This window comes from Aethalodelphis obliquidens, unplaced genomic scaffold (assembly GCF_003676395.1).
Source record: "Aethalodelphis obliquidens isolate GAN/ISIS:26980383/991018 unplaced genomic scaffold, ASM367639v1 scaffold1, whole genome shotgun sequence".
NCBI lineage: Eukaryota > Metazoa > Chordata > Mammalia > Artiodactyla > Delphinidae > Aethalodelphis > Aethalodelphis obliquidens.
Window position 1 is genome coordinate 67,759,365 of NW_020837945.1, and position 13,317 is coordinate 67,772,681.

At 39.6% G+C, this 13,317-nt stretch overlaps 1 protein-coding gene across 1 annotated transcript in view; it reads left to right on the forward strand.

The window, feature by feature from the left end:
• The first annotated feature begins 73 nt into the window (after nt 1-73).
• The window catches only part of FAM162A (family with sequence similarity 162 member A), a 36,199-nt gene continuing 22,955 nt past the window's right edge, over nt 74-13,317 (forward strand). The window contains exon 1 of the mRNA XM_027106322.1: nt 74-266. Coding sequence (XP_026962123.1) covers nt 233-266 — 34 coding nt within the window. The 5' untranslated portion in view covers nt 74-232. The remainder of the gene's footprint in view (nt 267-13,317) is intronic.

Here is a 13,317-nt window from a genome sequence, read left to right on the forward strand (position 1 = left end):
GGCACGCTGCCCGCACAGTCTGAGCGCCAAGCACGACCCACACGCTCCACGCTTCTAGTAGGCCCCGCCCATCGCCCGGACGTCACTCATGACCCGTTCGCTCTGCTCTCACCTCCCACAAGCCCCTCCCCAGAGTCCTGCTCGGGTCTCTGAGTTCGCTGCGCTCGGCGACCTTCAGCTTACCCGCGCCAGCGGCCTTGCGGCACTGTGTTGGTCGGCGGAGTAGGCGGCCATGGGGAGCCTCCGCGGCCTGCGCCTGGCGGCTGGTGAGACGCGGGCCGGGCAGGGGGTGGGCGGGAAGCCAGCTCGGCCGCTGTGGGTGGAGGAAGCCTGCAGCCTCCTCAGGAATGATAGTTGCTCTGTTCCATTACGCTTTCCCCTCAGGTAGTTCGGAATCCAATCGCAGGGTAGTAATAGGGGGAGAGAGCAAGGGATGAGCGAGCAACTGGTAAGCAAGACACTGCGAGCTAGCCGAGAGTGACCCTCTGCATCCAACCAGCTGCCACCAACTTAACGAGCCGTTTTGCTCCCGGATCACTTTTCCGACCCCCAGCCCCTGTGAGCTCAGTTCTTAATGCACTTCCCATCCCTAAAACTACCCCATTGCCTGATTCATTCAGCTTTCCACGAGTCTTGAGCCTCCCCCTCCCCGCCACTCCCACCCCCACCATCTCTAGAGTTTATCTCTCAGAGAAATTTTGAGTCTAGGGTTTCCTACCTATTTGTTATCTGATTAGGCAAGGGATGTATGGTCTCCCAGAATAACAGTAATTGTTTTCCTAAAATGGGGGGGTACACTTCTTTTAAATAATTCTACAATAAAGTGCTTTAAATTTCTTGGAGGAAAGTGTTATGTAAATGCAGGATCTGTGGTTTGTTTCCCTTGTAGACATTTGTGTAATGACTATTTGGAGTCGGGGTTTAATTTGCCTTCTTGGGGAACCAGTAGAGCCTTTGCTTAGTAGGGGCTGAGAAATCAGTGTTTGCCTCTTGGCTGTTTTCTAGGCACCAGGGCAAATCACACTTTTGGTTACCTTTATGAACTTTGATAAGGTGTAATGATTGATTCCTTAGTACCAAAACGTTGTTTAATTCAGATTTTACAAGAAGAATCGCCCTAAACTTGACTATTGAGATAATGCAAATGTACATTGTAAATGTAAATGAAATAATGTAAAAAAAAAAAGTTATCCTTGACATTTCTTTTTCTTTTTTCTTTTTTTTTTTTTTTTGCGGTACGCGGGCCTCTCCCGTTGCGGAGCACAGGCTCCGGACGTGCAGGCTGAGCAGCCATGGCTCACGGGCCCAGCCACTCCGCGGCATGTGGGATCTTCCCAGACCGCGGCACGAACCCGTGTCCCCTGCATCAGCAGGTGGACTCGCAACCACCGCGCCACCAGGGAAGCCCTCCTTGACATTTCTTATTTTGCATTTCAGTGGTGAATGGACTGGAAAACATGTCTCATGCTGAATATTATTTACTTCCTTTAAAACAAATACCCTTTCTGCTAAGAGATTGATTTCATTGATTTGTTCAGTTTAGATGAACTAATTCCCCTAAAATCTTTTGTTCACATCCTGTTAACCTTTTCAGCAAGGTGAGTGAAAGAATCATTGCTCTGTAAAAAAAAAACCCTGTAAAAGGGACTTTGACTACAGAACCAAGACTGAGTGTTTGTAAGTAATTCATCTTCTTGCCTTGAGAATATATTTATGTACTATAAGGATTCCAAAGCCGCTCTCCAAACTTTTGACGTTTAAGAACTTTACCATTGGGCAGTCAGTCAAAACAAAATTCCTTGAGCAATTTAAGAACAATTTATTTTACTCCAGATAGATCCACTAAGGATGTTATATGAGCAACTCTTCCCAAAGGATCTCTGAATGTCTGATGTTTTGTGAGCAACTTCAAGCAATTTGCTCCTTCACCCACTTTTGCCCATTTTATTTCTAAATACTTTGACCTACATTGTTTTACTTGATTGATTTCTCATAGTAGCCCTCTTAGGTAAGTCTTTTTGTCTCCTCTCCATTTTACAGATGAATAAACATGGGTTCGAGGGTTAGTTGACTTGTCCCAGGTTGATCCGCCATAAAATGTTAGAGTCAGGAGATGAGTCAGTGCCCTCTAATTCTGGAACTGTACTCTGCTTTGTTCAGACTGCTTGTTCAGATATATGTGTACATGTATTTGTCATAGCTAATAGGGTCTCCTTGGTGTGAAATGGAAGAGTCATGAAATGCAGATTTACTTGTGAAATGGAAGCAGTCATTCATATGCAAATAGTTTTCAAGTAAGAACGATTTAACTGGCAACTTTACTAAAGGAATGGTAGATCAGATAGAAACATAATCTAGGCATACCTCATTTATCCAGAATATTATTTGGAAGAAGGTACTTTAGGTGAATGAAATTTCAAAAACCCAAGGCTTAATCCTTTAAATGATGGACCCTTATTTTTAATTGTTTCTGTTGGAAATCTTTGCTATACTCCCTTAACAAACAGAATGTAGGCTTTTACGATCTTGAATTTGTTTACTGTTTTGTAGATGTACCTGTAGAAATAGGTCAGGGTTGTTAACTTTTGGTTCTTGGTTCTTTGTTTCTTCACAGATGAGAGGTTCTGTGAACCTCTGAAATTGCATTCACATTTTTATGATTATATGCCTGTTTGGGGAAGAGAGGATCCATAGCTTCCATCCATTACTCAGAGCAATCTGTGCTAAGCTAAAAAGCACTTTTATGATGATTTGGAACTAAATGGCTATTGATCCACACTACTGTGGGTTCCATGAGGGTAAAGATGGGGTCTGTTTTGTTTTTACTAAATCTTCAGCACTTACCAGTGTCCAGCTCATAATAGATAGGCAATAGATACTTTTTGGAATAATTGTTTTTAATATTTTATTATTTTTAATAAAATAATTGTTTTTTATAATTATTACTTTCTATATAATAATTATTAGATCAAAGGAATGGAATGGTCTTATAAGAATGTTTCTTCACACCTTCAGAAAAGATTTACTGCCCTAAACTCCTTTGACTTAACAGCAGATTTTTAAATGAATTTATTATTGTTATTTTATCAATGCAGTGGGCCATGGGCATTCTCCTTGTCAGTTTTACCCACATCCTAGAGCATTAGAATCAATGGATAACTTAAAAGTCATGTAGTCATGTAGTACCCTAAGTTTACAGATGAGGAAACTTAAGGCCCAGGAAGGAAATTGACTTGCTAAGGGTCACACAATTACAAAGCTGGGAATATCTCCTGGTTCCCATTCTGATTTTATTTCTACTACATTCTGCTCCTTCATTGTACTTTTTGTTTGTTCTTACTAATCAGCCCTAAATGAGTACATGCCCATTTTTACCATTTTATGCCTCCAGTCTTTGGCTTTGCTTATCACTCCCTCCAGGTCTTGCCAACAGGTTTTTACTGAGCAAACACTATGTGCCCTGTTCACTATGAAACCTCTGGAATGAGTGGACTGCCACTCTTCCTAGGGCTAATAAAGTTTATTGCAATGAATAAGCAGACCTATATAATACACCTGGAGAGCTTATACAAGACAGTATATATTAAGTTCTAGATTGCAGAACAGATTTTTTTTTTTTCGGTACGCTGGCCTCTCACTGCTGTGGCTTCTCCCGTTGCGGAGCACAGGCTCTGGACGCGCAGGCTCAGTGGCCATGGCTCACGAGCCCAGCCGCTCCACGGCATGTGGGATCTTCCCAGACCGGGGCACGAACCCATGTCCCCTACATCGGCAGGCGGACTCTCAACCACTGTGCCACCAGGAAAGCCCTGCAGAACAGATTTTAAATGCTGCTCTTGTGTCCTGAAGCTGGTTCCTCCTGGCTTTGTGCATATCACTTTCCAGTTTCACAGGTAGTCATGTTACACTGGTAGCTTGAGATCTGCCATGGTGAGGGTTATTGGCAAACACTACAAATCAGGGCTTTTACCCACCACCCCCCTCCCAAGAGCCAGCATACCACTGGTTTTAAGAATTCAGAGATTGAGGGTTCTTTTCCCTAAACCATGTAGCCTCTGAGAGCATAATCTGACCTTAAATATTTTTACCACTTCATCCTCATTTTCTTAGTGTTGACTCAAGTTGCAACCCCCATTTTTTTTAATGAAAGTACATAGAACAGAAAATTTTACAATTCATCCCAAATGGTAAGAGTAAATATTGTTTTAGTCATATATATGTACACACACATAGGTATACATATATATAAATGTATGTGTCTGTATTGGTGTACTTGGTCATTAAATAAAATGCATTTTTCCCTTGGGAAAAAAAAAAGAATTCAGAGAAAGGAAAAGTAGTGTAAGTTAGGATTATCTACTGAAGGTTCCACTGAAACAGAAGGGATGGGAGAGTGACACGAGCAAAGGTGGGGGCAGTAATGAGTCTGCAGAGGGTGTGGGGGGAGAAAGGGCAGTAGGGAGAGAGGATTATCTTGGATTTCAGGAGGTACTAATAGGAGATGCAGTTTGGCCTTCAAGGGTTTGAACCAGATGAATTTGGACAAAAAGGAAACCTTCAAGAAGAAGTCATTAAAAAATATTTTTGGAAAATTAACATGGTTGCTGCATACAGCATGAATACCTGCTACCTGTGAAAATATTACAGTAATCCGTAGGTGAAGTGATGATGAGAATGACGAAAAGAGAATGTATCTAGGAAGTATTTTGAAGAAACTGTTAGTATGACTTTCAGACAGAGTAATTTAAGGAAGACATAAAGACTGAAATTTTTGAGCATGGAGGACTGAAGGAGTGCTACTCTGTTGTCAGAGATAAGAAAGTTGGGAAGCCTTACTGATTTGGCAGAGAGGATGGTGCACTATTGAGTGGGAGGTGGCATTGAGTTATAGGTGAGGACGGAACCTCAGTCACAGACCTGAGGACAAAGGAGGGGTAAAGTTAGGGAAATATATGGGAGCCATCAGTGTAGAGCTGATTATTAAAACAGAATGGAGGAGTCCTCCCTGAGAGCAGTGCGGGACAGAGGCAAAAACTGAACCTTGGAGGCCTGACGTAGTGTAAGCAATAGGAAGTGGCAGAGGATATTAAAGAAGGTAGATCACAGAGGTCGGAGATGAAGGGAGAAAACGTGGTGGTGTAATGTAAGGGAGGACTGAGTCCTTGTAGAAGGATGAGATCATTAGAGTCAAATGGCCACAAAGATGGGAAGAGGAGAGTCAGATGAGCTAATGAAAAGATTCTAAAAGACATATTCATATGACTAGAAAGAGATCACTAATTTACAGCAATTTTAGTAAAATGAGTGAGGGAAGAAACATTGTAGTTATCGTGTGGGTGATGGGGTCAAGGTAGTAAATACATGCCACTTATTCAGTCACTTCCACTATGAAAGGAAGGAGGTAGTATTTTATTTATAGGAGCTGTTGAGAGCAAGTGAATGTTTTGTTTGAGATAGTGGGCCCTCAGTACCACTGTGGTGTAATAAGTCAGGAATTCTCATCAACTACCCGTAGATGTATAAATTGATTCAGCCTTTCTGGAAAGCAGTTTTTTATATATTTTAAGAATCTTAAGATTGGACCTAGAGATTATCATACTAAGTGAAGTAAGTCAGAGAGAGAAAGGCAAATATCATATGATATCACTCATACGTGGAAACTAATTTGTAAAAGATATAAATGAACTTATTTACAAAACAGAAGCAGACTTATAGATATTGACAACAAACTTATGATTACCAAAGGGAAATATGGTGGGGAGGGATAAATCAGGAGCTTGGGATGAACACAATTGCTATATATAAGATAGATAACCAGCAAGGACCTACTATATAGCACAGAGAACTCTACCCAATATTCTGTGATAACCTATATGAGAAAAGAATCTAAAAAAGAATGTATATTTGTATATGTATAACTGAATCATTTTGCTGTACACCTGAAACTAACACAACATTGTAAATCAGCTATACTCCAATAAAATTAAAATATTAAAGAAGAAAAATGAATCTTAAAAGGGTTCATGTCCTTTAACCATCACATCCTTTAGCCCTCCACTACCAGGATTCTATATAAGAAAATAACCAGAAATGCCATTAAAGATTTATGTAGAAAACTATTCATTGAAATATTATTTGTAATAGTGAAAAATGGGAAATAAATCAAGCCATAGGGAATGATTAAATTCAGGTTATATCCATTTGATGTTATACAGGTATCAAAAAGGTTTTTTTTGTTTTTTTGGGGTTTTTTTTGCGGTACGCGGGCCTCTCACTGTCGTGGCTTCTCCCGTTGCGGAGCACAGGCTCCGGACACGCAGGCTCAGCGGCCGTGGCTCACGGGCCTAGCTGCTCCGCGGCATGTGGGATCTTCCCGGACCGGGGCACGAACCCGCGTCCCCTGCATCGGCAGGCGGACTCTCAACCACTGCGCCATCAGGGAAGCCCTGAAATTTTAATAACATCTTTTATAAGAGCATTTTTTTTTATTGGTTTATGGTTGATTTACAGTGTGTTAGTTTCAGGTATACAGCAAAGTGATTCAATTGTACATATTTATGTTCTTTTTCATATTGTTTTCCATTTTAGGTTATTACAAGATATGGAATATACTTCCCTGTGCTATACAGTAGGTCCTTGCTATTTCTCTATTTCATATATGATAGTGTGTATCTGTTAATCCCAAACTCCTGATTTATCCCTTCTCCACCCTTTTTCCTTTGGTAACCATAAGTTTGTTTTCTATGTCTGTGAGTCTGTTTTGTAAATAAATTCATTTGTATCATTTTTTAGATTCCACATATAAGTGATGTAATATGATATTTGTCTTTCTTTGTCTGATTTACTTCACTTAATATGATAATCTCTAAGTCGATCAACATTGCTGCAAGTGGCATTATTTCATCAAAAAGAGAGATTTTGAATGCAGCCAGAGACATAGGTATTTAGCTCTGCAGGTGTGCCCTGGTCATTCATGTAGCCTATGTTCAACAGGGACTCTAGCTGGTTGTGCTAAAAAGTAGCAATTCTCAAACATGGCAGCACGTTAGAATCACTTAGAAAATCTTTCTAAAAAATACTAATGCCAGAGTCCTCGTCACAGAAATTGGGATTTAATTGGTGTGGGATGGCCCTGTGTGTTGGGTTTTTGTTTTTCTGTGGTGATTCCAGTATACAGAGTTCGAAGTCCATCTTTTTAGAGTAGTGCTTCTCAAACTTTAGTATGCATAAGCATCATGTGAAGGGCTTGTAAAGACATTTTTCTAGATTCTGAAGGTTTGGGGTGGGGTCTGAGAATTAGCATTTCCAGGAAGCTCCCAGCTGAGGCCGAATAGCACTGTTCTAGACTTTAGAGTGTGTGGTATTGGTTTTCCTATGTCTGGCACACAGTGTGTACTCATCAGCTATTGAATGAATGTAGCTATTTGATTCTTGAAATTTAATGTTCATATGAATCAGTTGGATATCTCATTAAAAATACAGATTCAAATTCTGTAGGTCTGGGGTGGGAGCTGAAAGTCTGCATTTCTAACAAGCTCACAGGTGATGGCAACAACATTTGAGAACAGCAAGGTGTAACAAGATATGTATCGTGTGTAATTTTCTCATCTCATTTCCACCAAGGTGCACTAGGCAGATGACCTTCACCTGGATATCTTTGGTCTACCCTGAATCGGGCACATTTCCTACTATACCCCATTTCTTTCCTTTTCTATCCCATTACAAAAACATATTGGAGTACAAATGAGTGAGAGTGACATTTTTATAGAGATAACATCAAATCCTCTCCAATTTTTAAAATATTAAATATCAAGTAAATATAAAAATTTCATAAACTATGTATAAAGTAAAAAACAATAAGATGTAATTAATACACATGTTTAAAAATATTCTTATTTAGAATAATTTTAATTTACAGAAAAGTCGCAAAGATAGTACAGAGTTCTGTGTACCCCTCACCCAGTTAACCCTAATGTCATCATCTTACATAACCCACAGTACATTTGTCAATACTAAGAAATTAACAATGATACTTTGCTATCAACTAAAGGACAAACTTCATTTAGTTCTCTCCAGTTATTCTACTGTTGTCCATTTTGTGTTCCAGGATCCAATCCAGGATACCACATTGCATTTAGTTGTCATGTCTCCTTAGTCTTTGCTGATCTGTGATGGTTTCATATTCTTTGATTTTCATGATCTTGACAATTTTGAGGAATACTGGTCAGATATTTTGTAGGATGTCCCTCAATTAGGTTTTGTTTGATGCTTTCTCATGGTAAGACTAGGGTTATGGGTTTGGGGGAAGAATAAATAGCACAGAGGTAAAGTGCCCTTCTCATCATGTCATATTAGACAGTATACAATATCCACATGATTTATTACTGGACTCATTTTATTTTTTATTGATGGACTCATATTTTTTACCTTGTTATAATCTATTACTCTTATTTATTTTGTTGTTCAGATTATGCCAGTTTAGGCTTTATCAGATCAGCTTCTGTGTCCCTTTACAGGCCCTCATCATTTTGTTTTTTGGACACTTCCTTACTTTCTGGCACTACAGGATGGATATTCCAGACTCATCTTGTGTTTTCTCTGCCCCAACATAGAATCAGCCAGTTTTCTCCAAGGAGCCCTGCTTCCTTTCATTGGATAATGGTATTTAGACACCAGGATCTGGCAATGAGTGTGCTTGTTGCTACTCAAGTGTCACTGATTCCAGGCCTACCCAGTGGGTGGAGCTGGAAAATACATGTGTGTATTCTAAACCATGTGTATACACATAATTATGTCTCTGTCTCATATCATCTTTCTATATGTATACACACATGTATATATAGAAAACTAAAGGTGCACATACTGAGTTTTCTGACTCTGACCCAGCACCACATTCATTCTAGCCTTCCACCCTTGCTTTTGGAACTTCTTTCTTTGACAATGAGAAACCTGGCTCTCAATATCTACCATTTAGTTACTTACTTGTTCAATCCTAGTATATACTTATAAAGCAGTTTCAGAATTGTTAACCAGTACTCCTGTAAGAAACAAATTTGCCAACTAAAGTACATTTCTCTTTGTCTTTAGTCTTACAGTTTCCAGTCAAAACAATATTTTCCAAAGTTACTTAGGTCAGCTCCTTTTTTCCCACCTTGAAGTTTATAAGGTTAGATCACACATTATTTCTAATACAATTAGATACATTTGTCACAGTCTGCTTTCCATCCTGGGAATGATCCAACACCCTGGTTGATATTATAAAATTTGCATATATTAAAGCTCTCTGTGATGTAGTTTTAGGGGTTTTGACAAATGCCATGATTTCATTTTTAAGCAGATCATTGGCAGACTTCATAACTAGCAACATACGTGCAACAAACCTGGCAGCTGATCTTCACACAGGTTAAGAAACAATAACTTAGATAATCTTCTAAAAGCCTCCTCACCAGCATTCATTGAACCTTCATTTATCATCACTGGTTCCCAGAGATTGGTCACGTTCCAGGTAACGTCACTGATGGTTATCTCCAGGAGAGTCTTGAATGATTCTGAGAAAAAAAGCATCCCCACCACTCTGCACAGTCCATCATGGGTTGGAAAGAATGGGAAGGAAGGGACAACAGGGCAGAAGGCAGTACTTGAATCAGCCTCGAGACTGACCCACTAGAGCCTCCAGGCAGCAGTAATAACTCTAAGGCACAGATTTACAAATTGTGAGCCCCCAGACCAACAGTACTGGCATCACCTGGGAAATTGTTGGAAGTGCAAATTCTCAGGCTCCACCTATACTTACTGAATCAGAAACTCTGCAAATGGGGTCCACTAGTGTGTGTTATGAGTCCTTTGGGTGATTCTGTTGCATACTAGAGCTTAAGGATTTCTGTTCTTAAGATTAGCCATTTGCCAGTCAGAGCCTTACGGGCATAGTGAGGCTTCATCTTGACTTCTTGCTAAGGCTTTGGGGACACAGAACTGGTCAGCCAGGGACAGGCTGCAAGTGTAGCCAGATGGTTTAACCCTCTGGGTTTAACAGCCCTTTAAGGGCTGGTTTTCTTTTGGTTTTTTTGTTTGTTTTTAATTGTGATCCACGAGAGGATGGAAAATTTTGGACTTGGATGTCTGGGGCAATATATTCTATCTCTTTGAGTTAGAAAAGTGGTCTTAATAATGATACTGGGGGGGGGGGGAAGGGTAAGCTGTGACAAAGTGAGAGAGTGGCATGGACCTATATACACTCCCGAACGTAAAATAGATAGCTAGTGGGAAGCAGCCGCATGGCACAGGGAGATCAGCTCCGTGGTTTGTGACCACCTAGAGGGGTGGGATAGGGAGGGTGGGAGGGAGGGAGATGCAAGAGGGAAGAGATATGGGAACATATGTATATGTATAACTGATTCACTTTGTTATAAAGCAGAAACTAACCATTGTAAAGCAATTATACTCCAATAAAGATGTTAAAAAAAATAATGATACTAAAACTTTTTTATGCTTTAATTTTTTTGTAATTGCAAAATGAAGACCGAAATCACATCAAGACTTCATATATATATATATATATATATATATAGTTTTTAGTGATGTCGGGTTTAAAAATTTTTACAATGGTTTGTTATTTCTAATGTGTATAATATCATGTTTGTTTATGTTTTAATAACCATTTATACCTTAAGGAGGTACAAATTCCTGGCCTCCAGTATGAAGTTGTAGTAAGAAAAGTTGGGAGATATTTTCTGATCTAGGTAAACCTCTCATGCCTTTAAGTCCCTATTCCTCACCTCCACCCCCAGGTATGTCTGTGACCTCAAGTACTGCTTCTCTTTTCATTATTCCTCTGTTCTAGCCATGCTGGCCTCCTCTTTGTGTCCCTTAGGGCCTTTGCACTTACTGTTGTTTCTGATTGAAATACCCTTCCACCAGATACCTGCATACTAGCCCCCTCACTTCCTTCAAAAGTGCATTCTCAAAGAGAACTTCTACTTCCCTATCTAAAATTTCACACACACACCGCATTCCAAGCACAGAAACACTGTCACTCCCCATTGTTTATTTTTTCTCTCTTTACTATCTAACTATATATATACATATATATACGTATATATGTATATTTTCCCCCTTCCTCTAGTAGAATGTAAGTTCAGCTGGCATAGATTTTTATCTGTTTTTTATACTGCCTGGAACAATACCCGACAAGTAGTATTTGTTGAATGAATAAATATCTCCAAACGTGCATTTGTGTGACTGACAGTAAGTAGGTGTACATGGTAACATTTTTGCTTTATCATTATTACCCAAACTGAGCTGAGAGGCAGCTTGTCTTTTATTCTCCTAAACTGCCTCTGTTCTAATTAAGAGGGTTGGGGAAGGACAGTACCTAAGGAGATAAATATTGATTCTTTTTCTGTTTCCTCTTTAGACAGTAGAGCTCACTGCCAGTTAACTTTGTTGCTTTCTGTCTCAGCACCTGCCAGAAGGCAATGGGACAGGATGGTGTGAGATGGGGACTTATAGGTCACATTAAACCAGTGGTTCTCTGGGGAAGATGAAAAAGTCGAGATGGATGGTGGTGATGGTGGCACAACAATGTGAATGTACTTAATGCCACAGCCCTGTACACTTAAAAATGGTTAGAATGGTAAATTTTGTGTTATATGTATTTTACCACAGTTTTTTTTTTTTAAAAAAAACCCAAACACAGTGGTTCTCAAAGTGTAGTTTCAAACCAGCAGTAGCAGCTTCACCTAAGATCTTGTTAGAAATGCAAATTCCCAACCTTCAACCCAGAATTGTTGATTCCAAAACTGGAGGTAGGTGTGCCTAGTGATTTGCATTTTAACAAGCCATTCAGGTGGTTCTGATGCATACTGAAGTTTGAGAGTCACAGCATTGAATACTTGTTTTAATCCTTAGAGCTATGGAAAACTTTTGAAGAGGTTCATAGAATTTCTTCATGCCCTGATAACAGTATAAAATTACCTTGATCAGAAATACTGACCACCTTAGGGGTAAAATTGAAGTGCTCTGGAAATGTTTTGAGGATTAGTGCTTTAAGTAATATTTCAAGAAACAAACTTAACGCTTAGAGTGCCTGCTGTGTTTCAAGCATCTTGCCAAATGCTCTCACACTTGTTTTCCATTTAACCCTCAAATCAGCCCTGGTGAAGTAAATACTACATTACCTATTATACATTTAAAACAAGCAGAGATCAGTTATAATTTATCTACTTTTCTTACAGTGTATACTTACTGTCACTAGGTGGCACTGGTGGTGTGGGTACTCAGACCCAGGCAAAGCTTTCTGGGACTACCTGCCTAGAAAACTGAAATAAATGAGGCCTTTTATGAAAGAAATCAGACTGCAGACAACCACAAATCTTGATACAAGTAGAGGTTCTAACTTAAGGTATGTCAGAGTTAGGACCTCTGAAAATTCACTCCTATAAAAAGCAATGAAAACATTACCATAAAGTCTTAAAATCAACTTTTTCAGAACTCTAGGCAATAACCAGAGGCTTGTGACAGTCTGTGTGGCATTTGTCGAAGAAAATGACTTCATGGTAAGGGCAACAAGGCTAATGGAGTTTTAACTGACTCCTGTCTCCTCTTGGCTTCACAGTAGCCTTGAAAACTAATACCTCAAAATTGCAGTAGCTCTAAAAACCTAGCAGACACTGAAGAAGGCAGAATGGATTTGGAGCTCCCCCAAACCCCTAGCCCCAGAGGACTGTTACTATTTGGCCTGTGTGGCAGTTCCATGGAAATGCTCACTCACAGGGCTTGCCTTTTTTTTTATTAACCTGACTCAGAGCTAATACAATTCGAACAGCTTCTTTCTCACCCACCCCAGAGCATGCCCCCAAATGCACACATAGCCCTCCAGCAAAGGCAGGCAAACTTATTGGTGCAAGGCATTTAAGGAAGCCTCTGTCCAGTTATTAGTGGACTACTAAGCTAACATAGAACATAGACTTCTGTGGCAAAACACAACAAAGAATATTGGGGAATACAGAGCATTGGAAATAGAATTGAGAGTCTGGAAATAAACCCTCATATTTCTGGACAAATGATTTTCTATATTGTGTCAAAACAATTCGACAGGGGAAAGAATAGTCTTTTCAACAAATGGTGCTGGGAGAATTGGATATCCATATGCAAAAAAATGAAGTTGGATTCCTTCCACACATAATATACCAATATTAACTGAAAATGGATGACAGATCTAAATGTTAAAGCTAAAACTGTAACGTTCTTAGAAGAACATTACATAGGAGTATATAACATAGGAGTAACATAGGAGTAAACCTTTGTAACCTTGTATAT